Source organism: Erpetoichthys calabaricus, chromosome 14 (genome assembly GCF_900747795.2).
Source record: "Erpetoichthys calabaricus chromosome 14, fErpCal1.3, whole genome shotgun sequence".
NCBI classification, from domain to species: Eukaryota; Metazoa; Chordata; class Cladistia; order Polypteriformes; family Polypteridae; genus Erpetoichthys; species Erpetoichthys calabaricus.
In genome coordinates, this window is record NC_041407.2 from 1,779,253 (window position 1) to 1,800,434 (window position 21,182).

The 21,182-nt window shown below is 39.7% G+C and overlaps 1 protein-coding gene across 1 annotated transcript in view; it reads left to right on the forward strand.

Moving 5' to 3' along the window:
- Nucleotides 1-17,771, forward strand: part of wu:fj29h11 (uncharacterized) — a 70,752-nt gene extending 52,981 nt beyond the window's left edge. Inside the window, exons 25-31 of the mRNA XM_051918781.1 lie at nucleotides 3,785-3,930; nucleotides 5,822-5,909; nucleotides 7,898-8,009; nucleotides 10,081-10,218; nucleotides 11,214-11,399; nucleotides 14,875-15,022; nucleotides 16,586-17,771. Of these exons, the coding sequence (XP_051774741.1) occupies nucleotides 3,785-3,930; nucleotides 5,822-5,909; nucleotides 7,898-8,009; nucleotides 10,081-10,218; nucleotides 11,214-11,399; nucleotides 14,875-15,022; nucleotides 16,586-17,174 (1,407 nt within the window). The 3' untranslated portion in view covers nucleotides 17,175-17,771. The remainder of the gene's footprint in view (nucleotides 1-3,784; nucleotides 3,931-5,821; nucleotides 5,910-7,897; nucleotides 8,010-10,080; nucleotides 10,219-11,213; nucleotides 11,400-14,874; nucleotides 15,023-16,585) is intronic.
- Nucleotides 17,772-21,182: the final 3,411 nt, after the last annotated feature.

Below are 21,182 nucleotides of genomic sequence, written 5' to 3' on the forward strand. Positions count from 1 at the left end.
TTAGTTTGGAGATTGTTTGTTGCCTGTAGGTTTCTGATTTGCAAAAAAAAAAAAAAGCCCCAAAAAATTCCACTGTTTTAATTAAGCTTTGATTTTAAAAAGAAACTCTTCATGAAACACACCCTGGCACGCTGCCCAAGAGTTGTGTTCTCAGATGTTTGTTAGTTATTGATGCTTTAAATAAGATTGTTTAAAATTCCACAGGGATACTTCACTCAATAACATTTGGCTGATAGCTGGAAGCCAACAATATTGAATTTAAGATGGTACTGCAGCTAAGTTAGACAGATTGATTATTTAAACACAGATAGCTGTTAAAAATGCTGAGCCAAAATGGAGGTGACTGGCTATTCATTTCAGGCCTGGCCTGCTCTAACTGACCTTATTGAGTATTTGCCTGTTACTCTATTATCAAGTGCATTATGATTATTCACACCCTTGGGATGTTTGGAGAATGAGCAAGTGCACTTCTATTTGTTAATGGATGAATTCCTTTGTTTTCCTTTTGTAGTTTTATATATCTGGCAGCAGTGTGACACAACACTTAGCTGTCGCCTCTCTGCTCCAGGGTTTGACTCTCAGCCCAATCATTGCCTGTGTGCAGTTTGCTTCTCTGTCTGTCTGGGTCTTTCTCACACTCCAGTACTACAGATTTTTTTTCCATATTTTAAAGTCAAACAAGTAAACTTTGCTGGTGACTCTAAATTGGTCATGCGTGAATGAGCAAGGGTGTGTATGTGATGGTGTCGTGGTAAACTGACATCTCAGTGTGCTTTGGTTTCTGTTGTTCATCGACATCTGCTTGGATTTGCTCTCTGAATTAGATTCAGGAACTTAACAAACTGACGTATAACTTCATTGAAAACTAAGGAGTCCTAAAAAACAGTAGTCTAAAATCAAAGGTTATGGTATATGACATGTATAGTATATTTATGGCACAATCAAAGCATTCTGTACTCTTCCTCAAAGATTCTAACAGGCTTTCTTTCCGCTGTTGTACATCGATATTTACTCTGCTCTCGGAGTAAGGCCTATTGGACATTTAACCAGAAGGCTCGAGTCTCCAAGGGCTGTGCCATTTTCTGTTGTACGTTTTACTTCTGCTTATTTTCATTGTGTGATTTAAATATAGCAATACATTTGAGTAATTGTAATGGATGAGTAATAAAAGAGCAGCTATGAGATGTAGGTTGTTTGTGGCTTTTTGTACTAGTGAGGACTCTGTGGTACAGAGATGACCCGTCATAGTTTAAAAGCCAGTGGGATTACTAAGAAGAGGTGGGTTACTTGGTGTAACAGAAAGATGAGGATTGAACGCTGGATGTTTGATCTGTCATGGTAATTAAAAGACGTATTTCTCATAGGATTAATAAAGATAGTTGAACTCAGGTTTATTGAAGAGCGCAGGTAGCTTAAGACTCACTTAGAAAAAGGTGGGATGTGCAGCCACAGCGTATGTTATCTTAGTCTTGTAGCTATTAAGCTAGGTAGGGAATACTGGTCTGTATTTTTTATGTAACAGTGCTGTTTTCCCAGTATCAGTACTGTGTTGCGTTTACTTTGACAGTTATGCCAACCAAGATATCATTTTCCATAAGAAACTGTCAAAAACACAGAAGCATTTGTCATTTATTTGTTGTTAATTTGTGTTTCTGTCGTTTGTGGCCATTTTCTGGTGTTTGTAATGTATAATTTACTGCCTTTGAAATGTGATGTTGGGATTGATTTTTTCTAAATCGTGGGGAGCAAGCATACTTGACATGGTACTGTTTTATTGTGAATCGTGTTAAGTGGGCCCTGGATTTGTAAGATGATAAGTAACGCTGAGTGAAGCTTTCTGTAAGTCTTTGATTAATAATAATAGTAAAGGGTTCACTAGACTTCCTTGCTCTTCTTGATTGGTTCCTAGACCTCTGGTGGCCCCTCTTCAAGTCGAATGTCATCTACAACTCTAGCTGAAGCAGGCTGAGTAAACTGTGACCCTGTTTCATCCATCCAGCATGTCCAGTGTTACTGAGGCTCAGAGCTTAGTCATAAGTTCATTTTATGACACACTAATAAACACAGAATTCAGCTCCACATCGTATGTTTCAGCACATTTAATGGATTGACATTGGTTTGAGCATGTTTATTTTGATTTATTTAACCATGAGAGAAATATCATTTTATAAGATCCGCACTGAGCATCCCAGACAATGTTAGAGCTGAACAAATCAGATTTGCAAAGGAAGCTGTGACCTGTTGTCTAAATCCACTCGGTCCCAATTGACTTGAAAACGTATTAAAAAAGAGGAGTGCTTTGCTGTGAAAAGCAGGAGGCACACATAAATTAGCCAGAGCTTTAAACAAACTAAAGCTTGAGCCATGAGATACAAAAGCAGCCGGAAAAAAGCAAGTGAACAGCTGCTGGTACCGACGGGGTTTATCACAAGGCTGGGAGCAATTTTCATAAACCCAAAAAGAGTTTGTTGTTTGTTGTTAGTATTAAACAGCAATGGCAGTCTTTAACATTCTTAAAGTGCTCCTGAGGACACATTTTTGGAATTTCACATGAGCTAAATTGACTCTGAGGTCAAGAGTGGTTAAAAACTTAAGATCCTTTTATCTTTCTATTTTCCAGCAGAAATTTTTTGTGTTAGGGATAGTCACTTCTCAATTTGCTGTAGCCTCTCACTAGGAAAGTTCTGGTTTTATTCCTGTTTGGAAGTCCTTCGTTTTTCAGGGTGTCCCTTCTAGGGCTTTCCATGGTGAGGATCATGTGGCCCATATGTTGACAAGTGTACACAAATGATACAGCTGGTCTGGGCTCTGTTGCCTATTGCCAGTCGCCACATTTTTAAACTTTACTTTAAAATCACTCAAATGTTTCTTCTCATTGGGTAGAGTCGGGTGCTGCTGTCCTCTCTTCAGTCGCTTTGGGCGTTACTTTGTAAGTTGTAACATGTCTTGAACTTTGAATGTCGCAGGGCTGTTGGTGGACTGGAAGGGGGTGGTGGTGTTGCATTGAGGGTGCATTAGCATTTTTTCTATTAATTATAAAAAGGTTTACATTCTTTTGTTTATTTTTTTTTTTTTGTTTAATTGATATCTGTAGTAAAGACTTGATGGCAATGGCAGTGAGGGCAAGTACCAGCAGAGAGAAAATGAGAAACAATTAGTGACAAACAATCAGGATGATGTCCAGTGAAATACAAACAAAGCCACCAGCAGCTGAAAAGATATATTCAATGTTTTAAATCTTTTTAATCAGCCATGATTGAAATTGTGAGTGTAATGAGATCTTTCGAATAGTGGCAGGTCGATCATTAAATCAAAAGCTAATAAATTTGTAAAAGGAATAACATTGGCGCTAACAGGTTTCTTCATTTCAATATTCCTGTAAGTTGGTTTTTGCCATTTGCATCTCATGGATTTTTACTCCTTGGACTGAGATCAAGGAATATGCATGGCCTGTGTGAACAGGTGTTTCAGTATGAAGTTCAGCGTCTAAAAAGTGTCCTTTAGCCTCCCCTAGGACTGTGTTAATTTACCAGTTCATCTATCTGTTTTGTAATTCACTTAGTCCAATACAGGGTTATTAAAGTTTACACTTACATTATTTTAATGCTCGGAACCAAACTTTTGTGAAGGATACTACAATATACACACATATAATTAATTAAATTAGTATGCTTATGTATGACTATCACAGGAATTCGGTAAAAACAAAAAAAGTGTGGTCTGAAAAAAGAATTACAAAAGCTTCGAGGCCACGACTAATTTCTCCTCAAATTTGTTCTTTCAGGTTGGCAAACTTTACATCTTGTATGAGCTGAGGCTATCCAATATGGAACCTTTGATTGAGAAGGAAGATGTGATCTGCCTTTTGAAAGATAACAAGGAGCTGTATATTCAGAAAGATCATCTTAATGCACGCTTACAGATCTGCAGGTAAATAACAGTCATTAATTCATAATAATCCCACATTCTCTGACAGCTCTTCTGGGGGAACACGCTATTTGACATTACTGCTGTGGCCTGTAGGGAATTCTTTCAAGCTGACCCTTCAACCCAAAAGAAAGCCAAACTATTTTTGAAAAAGCATTATTTATACCAAAATGGTAAACTCCAAAGAGTTAGGGGAATTGGAGACCCACACCTTGAGCCATTGCATTGGCCATAGGACCAGAAAGGGCCTCCTGGTCTTAACAAAAACACTAACTAGGAGAACCCTAAACATCATCTCTTGGGTCAGAAATGCTTTTGCAAACTCCTGAGGCCATTCTTTCATTAAGAACTTACTCTAGCAGCACCTCAGTAAGTATCTCTGGGGCTCCATCCATTATACTGGAGAATGGTGGTCCAGTCACTGTGGCATTGTGCACAGTTCACTACAGCGTTTTACAGCCAAAATTCTGCCCTGCATTATGGGAAACCCTAAATAAATGAAGTCCCTACTGGGACCTCTGTCACCCTGTTTTATGAACAACATTGCTAGCATGCCAAGTTAACTTACACAGCTAGAAAGTTTCAGCAGAGACTGGTATATTTGTTTTATTTTTGGAACCTGCTTTTACCCATACAGAGTTGGCACCCTGCCCGGGATTGGTTCCTGCCTTGTGCCCTGTGTTGGCTGGGATTGGCTCCAGCAGACCCCCGTGACCCTGTGTTCGGATTCAGCGGGTTGGACAATGGATGGATGGATGGAGTTACACGAAAGACAGAAGTTTTAAGTTAACTTAGTAATAGTCACTGATCCTGGTGCCAGGGAGTTGCGGCAAGTTGCATGTTGATTGGTACATGCAAGTCGGAATTTCACTGTGCTCTGCACACATGCACTAATGAATTTAAAATTCAATAGGAAAGTAATGTCCTCTTAGGGTTTTAGTAATGGTATTGCTAATCAATAGTGTCTATATGTCCATACCATGAATATCTAAATAGACATACATGCCTTAAGTTTATTTATATGAGTATTATTTTCTTTTTTTAAATGATTTTTTATTCATAAAATATGTACTTATCCTCTTCATTAATGCACTCTTCTAAGTAGCGCGTGTTGACTTCAACACAATTATATCATTTGCACTGCCATTAAATGTAGTCGAAAAAAATAATTAAAAAAATGAAGTATGCTGGTAACTGTTCAAAATACACACAGTCATTGCAATCCATTGGTGTAGATGCGGGATGTTATGTCACTCTCCAGGAGTGTTTTTCTCCTTGTTTTTTCATGTGCACCTTACACAGAATAAGCTGAGTGAATTCTTGCCCTGGCAAAGTCTGAGAGAGAAGATATAATGAGATCACTTTCAAAGCCATTTGTATGTATTATAATAAGAGTGAAGATTTACTTACTTTAAGCTGAAGTTGCTTCCCTATCCCACTGTTTCATGAACAACGTTGCTAGCACTCTAAACTATCTTGCACAACTCAATGATTTCCATCCCATCTAATCTTAGTGGCTGCCTGGCCCACTGCAACAGAGGACTGCTACTAATTAGCAGCATGGAGGTTTATTGGACTTTTACATTACATTCTCCTGCCAAGGATCAATTAATTTGGCATCTCGGCTATGTGGCTGCATCTTGTCTAGAATGAATACCATCTCGCAGCTCCCACTGCAATCCTGCTTCCCTTTACACTTGCTAAATGATGGTGAGCATAGCATAATCTTAGGACTTCGTTGAACTCTCCATTTATCCTAGAGCCACATTCTCACCCCAATCCTTGGCCCAATCTCTGAACTACTCAAGGACACAGAACAACTTGATAGTTCTGACTGCCACCATGCCGATTTCATGGTTTTCATTTTTATAAATTCTTTCTCTTGTTATTCCAGGGAACTGGTGAAGATGTTTAGCTCAGAAGATAAAGATTGTGAAAAGGAGCTGGAATCATTCCTACAGATGCTGATGTCTTACCTGGATGTGAGTTATAATTTGATTGTGTCTTTCATAAAAACCCAGATGGCCCATGCACAAGATAAAAGCAGTGTGGAGTTTATTACTGCTGCAGGAAGGAGATGACTTTACACCATGTGTATTTCTTGCCAGTGCTGTGTCAAAAGTTTGCATTTGCCATCGCAGTGGTTAGCAGTTCATCATCACTAGTCAGAAGGTTCTTCACTTCTGTAAAGGCTGTTTAACATTGGGAACTGGCTGTTTTGGTCATTTATTGTGTCTGGAATTAAGTATATATTTTAGTTATTATCATTATTATTTAGTGCTACCGCAACATAATGTTGTTTTGTTTGTGGGCACCCATAGTTCGGGCATCCTTACATCAAGACACAACTGCTGGTTGCCAGGGGCACATTTTCAGAGGTAATGGTAATGGTGCTTGATGTCATTGGTACTACACTTGAAATATCAGGGTGGCAGATTTTTATCCAAGGTTTGGAAAAAACTAAGAGCTTCTGAAATTAGTAGCATTCCCCCTTGACAACGAGTCTTGTTTAGCATTTTGGCCTTGACTAAATATTTAGTACTTCCCAGTTTTTGTCTTGGTTCTGTCTTTGACAATGTTCATCTCCTGGTCCATTTGCCAAATCTTCACTACCCAGTTCGCTGGCAGGAAAATATTTGCATGGTGATCATTAACAGTGAGGTAGGGTTCTAGGCACTGGCTATGAGGAAGTTAAGCGCTGATTGACCTTTCATTACAGATGCAATTACATATCAGGCTTCACATTAGAAACAGATCAGTCTGCAAAATGAAGGCTTTCTCAAGAAAAGCTGCACTTAGTGTATAATATCGGAGACTATAATTAAAAAGATGCCTATACATTCAGTGACCACTGCTCCTTCAAACAGCCAGTCATGTGGCCATAACTTTATAGCATGCTGACGGGTTAGGAGGTTTATTTGTTGTTTGACTAAACATTCTAATGACCAAGGTGCATGATTTACAGTAAGTACATTTGTCTTTGGTGTAGTTGTATGTGCCAGACTTGGAGGATCATGCTGCCCTCCTGAGATTTTCAGGCATTATAATCTCAAGTCTTTACAAAAAATGGTGGTGGGGATGAGCAAAAAGCTTCTGGTGAGCAGCAGTTTTGTTAGTGAAAAGATCAGAGGAGAGCAGCTATTTGAGCAAATAGGCCAGCCATAAATACACCAGTAACAGCTTTTTGAAAAGGTGGTGTAAAGAAGGGCATCTCTGAATACAAATTTTGATTTCTGTTGCAACATTCAAATGGTGTGTCAAGTGTATAAACTGCTGCTTCTGGTGTTTAAATGATGTAAGAAGTGTTTTCGTGGCTCACATTAAGCTTCTTAATACTACTTAAATTTCATTTAAATGCAACAACATACCTAACCATTGTTGCTGACCAGAGTAATCCAACCCTTCATGGCCTCCCGTCTGCCCTTTTTTTAAACGAATAATGCATCATGTTACAAAGCACTGTTCACATCAAGCAGGTTCCACATGCATGATAATGATGTCACTTCGGTGGCCTGCACAGTTCCAGAGACCCAGCAGTCTGAGTGCCTTTCCTATGATGAGGAGAAATGGGAGGTTCACGGCCAAAAAAAATCTACAGGAATTGAGTGCTGCTATGGAGTCAGCATGAACCAAAAAGCAAGGAATGTTCTCTGAATGTATTGAAGGGAAAAAATTCATGCTGTCCAGTAATCAGAAGGATGTTGTACCTCTTACTAGTATGTGAACCTAGTAAAGTGACCACAGAGTGTAACTGGATTAAGGTGGTCTACGTTTAGGTGGCTTCAGGTCTCCAGTTTGTCAGATTAGATCGACTTGCTCTATTTTTTTCTCGTAGGTTTATGTGTTTTCTTTTTGTGAATCTTTCTGTGAATATACACTCTATGTTGCATGGGAAAGGTGCTCTATGAATAAAATATATTATTATTATTATTGTTCTTTGTGTGTTTCAAACTGGAATTTCCTTTTTCAGGACCAAGCTGCTTTGAAGCGTTTTTTGTGCAAAGAGGACATTAAGGAGCTTCCAGAGACTGTAGAAAAATGGGAGGTGCCAGAGCCCAAAGAGATGATGCCTGAGCCCAAAGGTAGGCCTCTAATCTTGGTTTGCTTTCAGAGATTAAATGAGTACAGTTCCATTATGAAACAGCTATGCCCTTATTCTTGGAGGTATCATCAAGACTTTCTTAGCGCATGTTGTCTTTAACGAAAACCGTGTTGTGGAATGTCGTAAAGTGAACTCACAATGGTGTAGTATCACTGACTTATTATCCTCACAACACAAGGATCATGGGTTGGAATCAGTGTCCATAAAGAGTTGACATGTTCTACCTGTATTTGTGTGGGTTTCCCCTGGGTATCTCAGCTTCCTCCCACATTTCTGTTCTTCAGTCTTCTTTAAGTTAGATGATCGGGGTTCTGCTTTGTTTATTTAACTTGGATTTTCAGATTGTGTGTACCGGTTTATTTTCCATAGTTTATAATCATTATTTATTCCTTTAGGTAAGGTAGTATTGGTAAATATTAAAACTGTTCACTCTTAAGTTTTGAGTGCCCCTTATTCCTGTTAAGCAGAGTCACTGTTTCCTCTCTTTTCCTCCTAATTAGTGAATTTGCAGCTCATATGCACCCAAGGGAAGTGCTGCATGCTAATGCTGCTTTATTAGTAAAGCTACATTTTAACATGAAAGAAGGCTGAGCTGCAGCCCAGATGAGAGCCAAGCAAATTCATTACTGGCAGAAAGCAGGCTTTGTTTGTAAAAGCAGAATGGAAGATCATTATGCTAACATTGTTATTTTCTTTTCTTTTGGTGGATTAAAAGAAAGTGAAAAGGCTTTTGATGTTAACCTTAAGAGGAACGTTTTAAGAAACAAAATAAGAATTATACTAGTCAACAAAGCTGCATCAGATGTTTGTCTTATCTGCTGATCATATGAGAAATAAAAAGTGTAAATTAATATCGTAAATATAATGATCTTAAATTATAGAAGATTGGGTATGGGTTGGCAGCATGGCAGCACTCTGGCTATGGGTACTATCTCACAGATTGGTCTCCTGGGGTTTGATCCAGTTCCCAGTCATTTTCCATCCAATTAGCAGTTAGCTTATAATAAAAATCCCTGGAATTTGAAGTTATTGTCATTTTACATTGTTTAATGAAACAACACGACAGCCGCAGTGCAAAGTTCAACACAAAACGGCGGATACTGTACCAAAACAAGAAGCGAAATGGCATCATCTGAATCAGTGCTTGAAGTCAGCTGGTATTCACTTCCCTGTCCTGCAGTTAGGAGTACTGGCAAATAATGCACAGCACTAAAAACCTGTAAAAAAAAATAATAAAATCTGTTCTTTAAATGAGTGTTCATCCTTCCAAGGGAAAAGAGACCACCCCACCTCAGCCTGCTCTCAGAAATAGTTTCTGTACTTCAGTGCACTTTTGAACCTCCAAGGAGGAAGGTGTTTGAAGAAATCGGCACTGTGTCTATAACATTAAATATGTAGAAGGAGGATGAAGAAGCTGAAACAACAGGGAGTACCATCAGTTCTTTTTGTTCCATTTCAGCCACTGATCAGAAGAACAAAAAAATAGCTTTTTAAAAGTCCAAAACTAAGACAAACAGAATATCTCAGATTCATTACAATCGGGTTTCCATAGTGGCCCAGTGGCTAATGCTTCTGTTTATTAGTCCAGGTTCCTGTGTTTGATTACTAGCCTGGTCACTGTCTGTGTGATGTTGACATGTTCCTTTTTGGGTTCTTCTATAGGTATTCTGGTGTTCCCATCACATTTGTGTTATGTTAAGCTGCTTCACAATTCTGATTGTCTCAGGAGGAGTGAGTGTGGACATGTCTGTCTATATGTGTGTGTCTGTCAATGGGCACTCATTTCACGGTTGGGTCTTCTCTTCTATCAGATGGTGCTTGGGTAGTCTTCAGACCACCATGACTCTGAATTGAAGGGTTTCAGAATGGTTGAATGTAATAAGCAGGAGCATATGTGATGCCCTCCCTGTTTTCTTTCTACCTTTTCCTTTACCTAAAAGTTATATGCCCGGAAGAGAGGTTTCTCTTCTTTTAATTTTTAACAGTTGTGCTTGAAGTCTGCTATTCTGTTACGCGTAGGCATTGCCTTTTTTGTTTTTATTTTTTTGAAGTGCATCACCATGATGAACAAATGCTTCACTGTTTTGCTACGGAGAATGTGATGGATAACACTGAAGCAGGGGAGAAGGGTCTCACGTCCTGGCCACCCAAGTCGTCATTTCATGGTGTACCAAGTGCTGTGGCATCAGGTAAAGAAAATAAAGAACCTGTAGGGAAGCAGTCATAATCTTGGTAGGAATATTTTACAAGTTTCCTGCATATTGTGAAGACTTAACAATATTTTTGCTGTTTAGATCAAAATGATGATTGTGTATCTGTATTTGACTGTAATCGAGCAGACACGTCTAGAATTTAATATGCATATTTGTTTTTAATTTTGGGACAAGTGTACTTATCTGTATGTGCACCACTGTCGCCTAGAAAAGGGAGGCCAGAAAATATGTTTTAATAAACTAAAATGATATAAGGGATGATTGACTGAAGTGAGAATACAAAATATAAAATCAACATAAAAAGATAGGCCCAGCTACCCCACAGGCCCTTAATATCCTGGCCCTCCTATTCATTCACCCTGATTCTCACTCCATAATAATCCTTTAATCCCAGTCACTTCCGGGTTTAGAAACATTTTGAAATGTCCTGGAGTATCCCACAAGAGCTTCATTTGACAGCCATGGGTGTACTGACACTCACGAGCCTATACTTCACTTTAAAGAGTTAAAAACCGTTGATGGCTCTCAGCTAATAAAGTCCTACTTGTTTCCCATTGGAATCCATTCATGGTGCCAGGCTGTTCAAGGGGATTCTCCTGGCGTTCTCCTACATCTCTTATCTCACCTTGCTCCTCACAGAGTAACTCCCGAGAACCATATACTATAAACAAATAATTCATACTTCTCCCGGAGCTCAGAACTATTTACCTGTCCTGGTACTTGGAGAGGTTCTTCAGTTGTCAGCGTTTCTTTTTCTTTTTTTTATTTTAAGTACACTCCTTTGTTTAGAGTAGAGCATCTCCCATGACCTATCTGTGGGCAAAGCCCATTTCAAGTCACATATAAAACTAAATTGCTGACCTTTTTGTGCATCCAAATTCAAATGCTTTGTTTTTTTCACTTAACTGGATTGTGTGGAGTATACGCTATGCTTACTGATCCAGCACACAGTAATTGGTGTCTTCCTATAGGAGAATCGGTCAACTCTGTGTTGAAGATGTGGCCTCCCCCTGCTGAACCTTCTTCTGTCAGTGTATCAAAACTTCACCACCCCGCGCATGAAGGCAGCAGAACTACTTTTGATGAGACAAGACCACCAAGTCCCCCATTGTTTGCTGCAACTCACAGTGGACTGCCTCTCCTTCGACAGCATTCAGGTACAGAGATGTTTAGAATGATAGATGGGTGTAATATTTGGGTACTTTATATAAGTTATAAAATGGCAGGTATGGTGTACAAAGGTACTACCACATAGAATCATCGAGGTAAGGGATGTTCTGATTTTTTGTTCTTCATGTTTAATGCGAGTTTGGCTCCTGTTAATTTTAAGAACTGAGGAATGTCTAGATTTATTTTAGTTTATTTTTGGAACTGTTACCGTTGTTATTTTGGTTGGTATACATTTTTAATTGTTGTTGGCACTGCAGTGTTGTTGACATCAGCTGCACCTGTTGCTGGCCATGACAGCTGGTAACAGTACTCTGTGTGATGTTGGCACACAGCTAAAGATGACAGTGTGCACAAAGTTGTGTCTGCACTTTGGAACAATGAGTCTTCAACCTGTAAAATAGAGTTGAGCTTAAATAACTTAGAGAAAAGCATAAGAGAGGTTTTATTTGGCATTAACTCCTTTTGATGATTGGTTAGGAATTCTGGTAAAAATTTTGGCTGTGGTAAAAAAGAAAAACTGGATTGACTGAATGAGTTATGGCGTGGTTCATATCTTTAGACTTAGGAATGTGGAACAGCACTTTGGGTTTGGTGAAAGGATTTGTGATTTACGTGTAACAGACCCCTGTTTGCTGAACAACTTATTTTGGCTTGTCCTTAAACACCCGAGTTTTTTATCCCTGCCTTTCAGACCTTTTCATGTCCTTTAAAAAAGCAGATACTAGTTCTTTTGAGCCTGGCAGTACACAAACAACAGTGGTTAGGTAATAATCTCGTCCACTTTAGAGTCTTGGGTTCAAGTCCTGGCCTCATCAGTGTCTAGTTTTAGTTATCTCCCAACTCCATAGGTTTTATCTAGGATCTGGTTTTCTCCTGCATCCCAGAAATCTCTATGCTTGGTTAATTGGTGACGAAATTGGCCATGTTTGAATAAATGTGAATATGTGCATGGACTGCTGTCCCATCCAATGTTGATTCCTATCCTGCACAAGATCTTGCCATGAATGGTGCCCTTTCATTCTCCACCCAAGATTGTGATTGAATAGGCAAAATTATAATATGAAACCGTGCCCTTAGTTTTATGATTTTGTGCATTTTATATTTTTCTCTAGTGTTTTTCAACTAATGTTCTTAGTTTTTTGTGCCATTCCAGTGTTTCTGAGCATAAGTAAGTAATCATATTTTGGATTTGTCATGACTTGACGCCATTTTGTTTTTCTTAGGGTCCTGCCATTTTGTAGGTTTTTTTTTGCCATGATGTGGTTGATCCATTGCTAAAGGGTGATGGTCCTGGAGGTGTTGTAGACCTTTCAGTGTCCAGGATTCTGGATAAATATAAAACTGTCTTGTGCGTTAGAAGTGAATTTTTGGTTGTATATAATCATTAGCTTGGTGTTCATGACTGTTCTTTTGATTAATGTATTGGCCTTGTCGCCTTTGATATTATAGATTTTGGTAACAACCCCTGCTTATACTAAAACTCTGGTTTTTGGATTGCTGTTCTGCTCCACGTTTCTTTCGGTCTTTGCCTTGTTCCATCTCTGACAGAACAATCAGATGTGCTTTTAATATCATGTGCCCTACAAAGACACATCCCAGTCCTTTTATAATCGGATGGAAAACAATAACGTAGCATTTTCAGACCATTTTATCCATTTGAGGGTCATGGAGGGTAGCATCTGGCATAAGACATAAACCTAAACTTGACAAGGCAACCAGTCAGAAATTTTCTTGTAATGTCACTTTTAGGACAATTGCAAAACACACCAGAATATTATAGACAGTAGACTTGAAGGATGTGTATTAAAGAGCTTCTAGTGCCGCCCCATACTGCCCATTTGTAACGACAGTTTCATACCACTAAAACAGCTTGATAAATGGAACAGATACGTGGTGTTTTTGTGTTGCCTTAAAGCAGAGGTTCTTAACCGGGGGTATCGGTATGGGAACCAAATGCTGGGGGTATGGGACTCGATCTCTGGGTACTGGTATTTATTTTATTTAATGTATTCATTTATACTTGGGTAGTACGTGAATGGAACGTGATAGAATCTTCAAGAACATTCAGCATTTCCTGCAAATTCTTGTATTTAATTTTACACGTGTGTATTTACTACAACTTTAATTTTAAATTTAAATTTAATGTTTTAATTTTAATATTTAAATTTAATAAATGTTTATTTACTGAACAAGTGTGTATTTACTCATTTATTGGCAATGTACGTATCTCGAAGACTCTAGAAGCGCATTTTGCATTGTATATAAAGGTGGCGACTGCGTGCCGCCATTCATTCTGGCAACTAATATAAGAAATAGTGATGATTATTTCGACAGTCAAGTAAAGGGGGTATGGGACCATATTGGACAATCCACTGGGGGGTCTGGAGTCATCAAAAGGTTAAGAACCCCTGCCTTAAAGGATCCTGAACAACCACTATTAGTGTGTGTAGTTTTTAGGTTTACCTACTGTTATTAACCTGTGGACTTACAGTACGTGTGATAGCTGGAATTGGAAAAAAATCCTGGCACCACATCAAGAATGCAGGCCCGAACCTGAGCAGGTGAGCCTATTTGACCAGCCTTCATGGAAAAAGAATACAGTCTTCACCTTTCTAACCATCAGTGCCAGACTGTTAATACTAGAATGAGAGCTTTTAGCAACCTAGCCTGCCCACAGAGCTCTGGGAATTTACATTAACGTTTTTTTTATTTGTGATACTTTCAGGCAGTCAAGATTACAAAAATAGCCAATGGAGGCTATACACAGAAGGAATGAACGACACATTAAAGTAGTTGATTTCTTTGACATATTTTATGTTTCTGTCCACCCTCGCAGACACTAGACTGATCCCCCTGTGTAATCCGTGGGGTGGCAGGGCCTCTTCTCACCAGATTAACAAAATTAAGCATTCCTTCCTCACCCCCTCAAACCCTCGCCCCATCTCTTTATCTCTGTCATTCTCTCTAGTTTCTCTTCTTCTCAGCAGTTGAACGATTGTTCAGTTCCCCTTTTGAGTCCTATATTTACCGTTTGAAACTATCTTTTACATCAGAATCAGTAATCAGGTCACATTATGCAAATAATATCACACTTTAAACTTCTAAAAAGCTGCCTTATTATTAACTGCAGAAGAAGTAAAGACTCCCTCTCAAGTACAAGCTGAGGTTATACACTATAATGCAGGCACAATAATGACCATGACAAGCTCTGTTTTGTCTTTTGTTTTCTCTCATAATGATTTTTCTGTTCTTTTCACAAACCCAATATCCTTTTATTGTCCATTATTTGTACCCCGTGATTTTAAGGTATTAAGCAAAGATGTGAAATGAAAAGTCCAGCATTGTTCTTGAAATTCAAGTTTCATATATTTATATATGGTTAATTAATTGTGTTTGTGTTTCTAAATTTTATTTTTTTGTTTAAGGTACATTCTTACAAAGATCTGATCCTTTTATATCTAGGCGAAAACTCCGGCAGCCTGTCTTCACTTTCAAAGCCAGATAATCCCAATCTGAAGGATAATCCCACTGATCCACTCCCAGAAGGTCAGAGGCATATACAAACCTTACCAGATAACAGTATCACCTTGACATCAGAAGCTTCCAAAGTGTAAGTATTCCACAACTACAAACAAGCATATCTGCTTTAATGCATCTTGGTGTTTTTTACAACATGAGGCAAACAATACTAATGGTACAGGTGAGCTATAGAAGCCTAAATCTGCCAAACACCTGACAGTGTGCTGCATGATGCAGGATTACAGGATATTACTTGATGAGCTCCTTTCTAATTTGGGATCCCATCTACACCAGATGCCAAGCCTGAGTATGTGCGAAAAGATTGGACCGTCTCCAGGAAAGGCTGCATTTTAATAGGCATATCTGGGCCACATGATGTTCCACTGAATGCTTCTGCATTGTGCATTTTAGAACAAAACAAACTCATTATTCCCATTGTTAGCACACACTGTCCCAGTACAAACAGAGCAAAGTTATCATGTGCCTATCAGCACTGTCCAATCTCTCTTTGCTGCCAAACAGGCACTGTGTCCAAACCTGTTTCCTAGAATTTTTATTTATCAACATGTACAGTACTGTAAGTGGTTGTGTTTCTTGTTCTAACTGCTGGGAATGGTGGGCTTGTTCCCCCTTTCTAAGAAAATAAGATTAGAATCAGAAAAAAGCATCTTTTTGTGAGGTTAATTTGGATTTCACTTTTATTTGCAATGAATGTAATTAATTCTTACAATGTTTACTTCTATCTACAAACCCAGCATGCTATACAAGCCCTTATAAGTAATCCATATTCACAAAACATTACAAAATTAGGACATTTTGAAACATAGAACTGACTGGCATTGTTTCTGGCCCTAATGCCTCATCTTGCTCAGTAATACGAGTGAATATTGTGGCACAACCGCAGCTTCTCCAGATTAAGAAGAACCACTCAAGGTGTGTTAAGCATGTATTAGGATGTCTCTGGACATCTCTTACAGGGTTAAACCAGGGGCAAGCAGATAATTCCCAATAAATGGTGGAGGGATTATATCTCTCACCTTGACTACGAGTGTCTGGAAATTGCACTGGATAAACTGAAAAAGGTTGCCACGGATTAGGTGGCCTAATCACTCAAGCTTGACAACCAACTACCATGACTGTTTATTTCTTGCCAAGACCAGTCCACCCAACTCCATGATCTGTGGTGTCTAGTGACTTTTAGGAGATAGCCAATGTCTGAGCACATTCCAGATTTATTTCTGGGATTAGCACCCATCTCTGGAAGCCTAGCGTGTCCCTGCTGTCTCCTAGTTAAAGGACCATTTAGCAATATCTATTACAGTGGGTTTTCCTGCTATCACTCATCTGACTATTCTGATGCATAGTACCCTGGCAGCAGAGGAGTATCTCCAGAAATGCCACAAACGTTGCCACAGCCGGTGCATAAACAACTAGAGCACCTAACCCCTGACTTCTGCCCTGCATCCTTTAAAAATATTTGCATGTCCAGTCTCAAGTGGGCTCTCCATCACACCAAAATCATTTTCTTGAAAACTTTGATTCAGACTTGAAGATTCATCAGACAAATTTGGAGCTATGGCCATCTTTCTTGGTTATGATGTTGCCAGGTTTACAAGATTTCCATTAACAGATCTTTGCTTCTGCTTTTATTTAGCAACTTCAAGCCTGCCTCGTCAGACCTTTACCCCTGTCTGTTCCAAGGGGGGGCAGATATCCAGCGACCACCCATTCCTCTGGATAAACCTATTTGGGCACAAAGGCAGCCCCCTGAAGCTGTTTTGGAAGACCTTCCCATTGATTCTAGTGTCTGTTTGCCAAAAGCAGCCATCTTTTCCGAGGATACCGAAAGTAGCCATGCTATTGGCCGATGGGGTGAGACACTAGTTTACGCCTTCTTAACAAACTGGAAAGAAAATGGAACTAACTACAAGCCACTGGAGATTGTGTGGAACAACATGACTAGTGAAAGTGGACAACCCTATGATTTCAAAGTCACTTTCACCCCTAAATCCGGCCAAGGTCTTACTGAGGTTTTTATTGAAGTCAAGGCCACAATGAAGTCGGAGAAACATTTTATACACATCTCAGCAAATGAATTGGATCTGGCACTAAAACAGAAGGAAAATTACCACATATACAGAGTATATAATGCTGGCGACTCGCACAACGTCAGACTCTGTCGTATCAGGAACCTTGCTCAGTGTCTACATTCGAAACAGCTGGAGCTCTTTCTCTTTGTATAAAATAGTCCGCCATCAGCAACCTGTGTTACATGCAGGAAAAGCTTTTGAAAATATTTGTACATTTTGGTTTTAATAATTTACCATTTTTAGGAACAATTTTATGTGTCATATTTTAATCAGACAGTAGGATGTATTTTGTAACAAAAATGCAGGCTAGAGGTCTCTATGCAATTCAATTTTAGTGTATATCTAGACAAAGCTGAGTAGGACAGATTAAATGTTTTTTTTTACATTACATGATAAGCACGGAGGATATTTCCTTTGTCATTTGTTTGCATGCCTCATTTTATACAAATGTGCTCTAACAATGTGATGTCACAACGGTCCTTCCATCTATCCATTATAATAAAAGCTTAATTTGGCAGGGGCTATTGTGAGTCGGCCTTAGGCTGGATCTTAGCTTGGAAGGTACATCATGTTATACTGTTATTGAAAGCAACTGAGCACAATGATGGATCACTCACTTGTCTTTTTACAATTTTTAAGAAAACTCTTGTTTCAAGGGCATACGTTTTTGTATTAACTGGATGGCATTTTGCAAATTAAAGGCTGCTGGAGAGCATGGGCTTTTTGCCTCTGCCACAGCCATCTTTACAACTCATGTGACTCCATCTCATTTACCAGAGTCGACGGTCTTCACTGAGCCACCTCTACTGGCGCGGTGATTTGATTGTTGAATTGAACTCATTACATTGCTTGTGAGTGAATGAGATGGCGTATAAAAGAAGACGGAAATTGAAGACTAAATGAAATGTTAACAAACTGAGGATTCAGCTGTAGCCGGCAAGGAGCAAAATCAGTTCTGTTAAGGAAAGCAGAGGTTCCTTCCCTTTCATCAACACTAATCCCCTCTTTACAATTTGTTTCTTAAAATCAATTTTCAATTTCACTCACAGCTCTCCTTTTCATCTCTTTCATTTTTTTTCCTTCTATGAGTTTTATTGAATAATGATTTATAATTCAACCAGGTGTAGATAAATTCCAAGTTTGAGTAGCCGAGCCTGAGCTTAAGCACATCAGACAAGATCTTAATGGGCACCAGCATTTCCCTGTAGCAGTAAAAAGCCAGATCAGTAGGCACTTTGATCATTGTGATTATCATCCAAATGTATTAAATGCCTTAGTATTGTTTGCCTTTTTTAATATAATTATCACACAATAAGTGCTTCAGGTAGTGTTACTCATTTTCCCAATATAGCAGCTTGAGATAAGCCACGCATGTGATAGTAGCTGGTGTAAGACAGAAAATAAATATGGTGGAACTGAGCAGCAGCACGTTTATTTAATCCAGCTAGTTTAGTTTTAACGGCTCTTACAATCTGTGAACACAGGTGATACAAAATCCATTAAATTAATATACAGATTTGATTTTTGTGAACTAAAGTAAAATTTTAGAGCCTTTGAATAAAGATAGCAATGTACGTTATAAAACTGTAGACCTTTCAGGTCAACTTTTAAGCTTTAATAGCTTTCAGCCTTTCGTCCCTAATATCTGCCCACTCTAGCCACCTCAGTCTCACTGTACAGGATTACTGGGTTCATAGTATGGACTGATAACCTCCAAAGAGATCTTTATACTTTTATATTTTTGTCCACTTTTCCGGCTTTTGAACCTCATTAACAAGTCTTTGGAGCTGCCTTCTACTTTGGCAAAATTGGGATGTTAGTACAGCATAGGGCACACTCACGCAATGCTAAGCCAGTTTAGAGTTACCAAGTAAATCTAAAGCCAGTGGCACATTACACGGCTTCGGGTGGGAGGAGATGTCACTCTTGATGGCTGCAGTTTCTGATCTCGTTATCTGTGGATATCAGATTATAGAACCAGGAGTCACAATTAGGCAATTCCGTAAGAACTTTCCAGCACAGTTTCAGAATCTCCAAAGCGAGTTCAGCTGCAGTCTCTGCCCCTTTTTTTCATTCTGTCATGGAACATAAAACACAACATCAGACAGATGAGCCTCTCATTGCACCATCTCAAAGGAAAGAGCAGGATACTTGAAAGGAGTGACCATGAGAACAAGGTTATAAAAAAAACAAAATTGGAAGTTAATCGATTGACAAAACCCATAATGCAAAACCAAAATGAAGTGTCTTGTTCAAGGAGGGATCAGATACCAAAATCACAGGGAGAATCACACGTAATCGCCAGTAAGTGTATCCAGTCTTGGATAGTTTGGGGCTGATGAGGAGCAAACTTTGTTCCGTTACATTTTGATATTGTCATCAACTCGTACTCCTAGTGCATGATGGGAGAGTTATCAGGGCAATGGTTGACACCAGACTCTCAAAATGGCATTACAAATAATGTTACTATACTAACAGACATCTCTTTTGCAAAGTCCAAAACCCCCTTGTTTCCTTATTCTTGGTAGCTCATTCTCTGCATTGTACTTGTGCTTGAGCTCTCATTGGTTGTCAGCTCTTGCATACACACAAGCCCCACCCCTACAACTTAAGACAAAATCAAACCTGCCACTGGGGATGTCAGTCTGCACGACGGGGGGGTCACAGAAGCACATCACAACTGCCTATGACTTGCTGAGAATCTGTAAATGTAGAAGTTGTGTAATGTGACAGTGCAGTAACTTGTGCAGATTTGAGATGTGGGAAGACACCGGAGTGGCCGATGTAGACGTGCTTGGATATGGAGAGAAGGTGTAAAGGGCCATAGTTAGAGAACCCTTAGAGTTGTAACTGTTCGACTTTACCATGAAACTTTCCAATTAAAAGCATCCTGTGTTTCATAATGTTGGGTTTAAGAGTCCTGGGCCACATGGTGGCGTTTTTGTTAGCACTGCTGCCACCTTCAGTAGCTCCTGGGTTCAAGTCCTGTGTCCAGCCACGACCTTTATGAAGTTTGCACATTCTGTCTGTGTCTGATGACGTGTGTTAATTGGTGATGCCAGATTGTCTAGGGGCACATGGGTGAGTGGTCCTTGTGATGGACTGGTGCCATGTCCATTATGTGGATTAGATAGATAGATACTTTATTAATCCCAAGGGGAAATTCACTTACTCCACCAGCACCTTACTGATACAAAAGACAATATTAAATTAAAGATTGATAACAATGCAGGTATAAGAGACAATAACTTTGTATAATGTTAACGTTTACCCCCCCCCCCCCCCCCCGGGTGGAATTGAAGAATCACACAGTGTGGCGGAGGAACGATCTCCTCAGTCTGTCAGTGGAGCAGGACGGTGACAGCAGTCTGTCGCTGAAGCTGCTCCTCTGTCTGGAGATGATCCTGTTCAGTGGATGCCGTGGATACTCTATAATTGATAGGAGTCTGCTCAGCGCCTGTCGCTCTGCCACAGATGTCAAACTGTCCAGCTCCGTGCCTACAATAGAGCCTGCTTTCCTCACCAGTTTGTCCAGGCGTGAGGCGTCTTTCTTCTTAATGCTGCCTCCCCAGCACACCACCGTGTAGAAGAGGGCGCTCGCCACAACCGTCTGATAGAACATCTGCAGCATCTTATTGCAGATGTTGAAGGATGCCAGTCTTCTAATGAAGTATAGTCGGCTCTGTCCTTTCTTACACAGAGCGTCAGTATTGGTAGTCCAGTCCATTTTATCATCCAGCTGCACTCCCAGGTATTTATAGGTCTGCACCATCTGCACACAGTCACCTCTGATGATCACGGGGTCCATGAGGGGCCTGGGCCTCCTAAAATCCACCAACAGCTCCTTGGTTTTGCTGGTGTTCAGGTGTAGGTGGTTTGAGTCGCACCATTTAACAAAGTCATTGATTAGGTCCCTATACTCCTCCTCCAGCCCATTCCTGATGCAGCCCACCATAGCAGTGTCGTCAGCGAACTTTTGCACGTGGCAGGACTCCGAGTTGTATTGGAAGTCCGATGGCTGAACAGGACCGGAGAAAGTCCAGTCCCCTGTGGCGCTCCTGTGTTGCTGACCACAATGTCAGATCTGCAGTTCCCAAGACGCACATACTGAGGTCTGTCTTTAAGATAGTCCACGATCCATGCCACCAGGTATGAATCTAC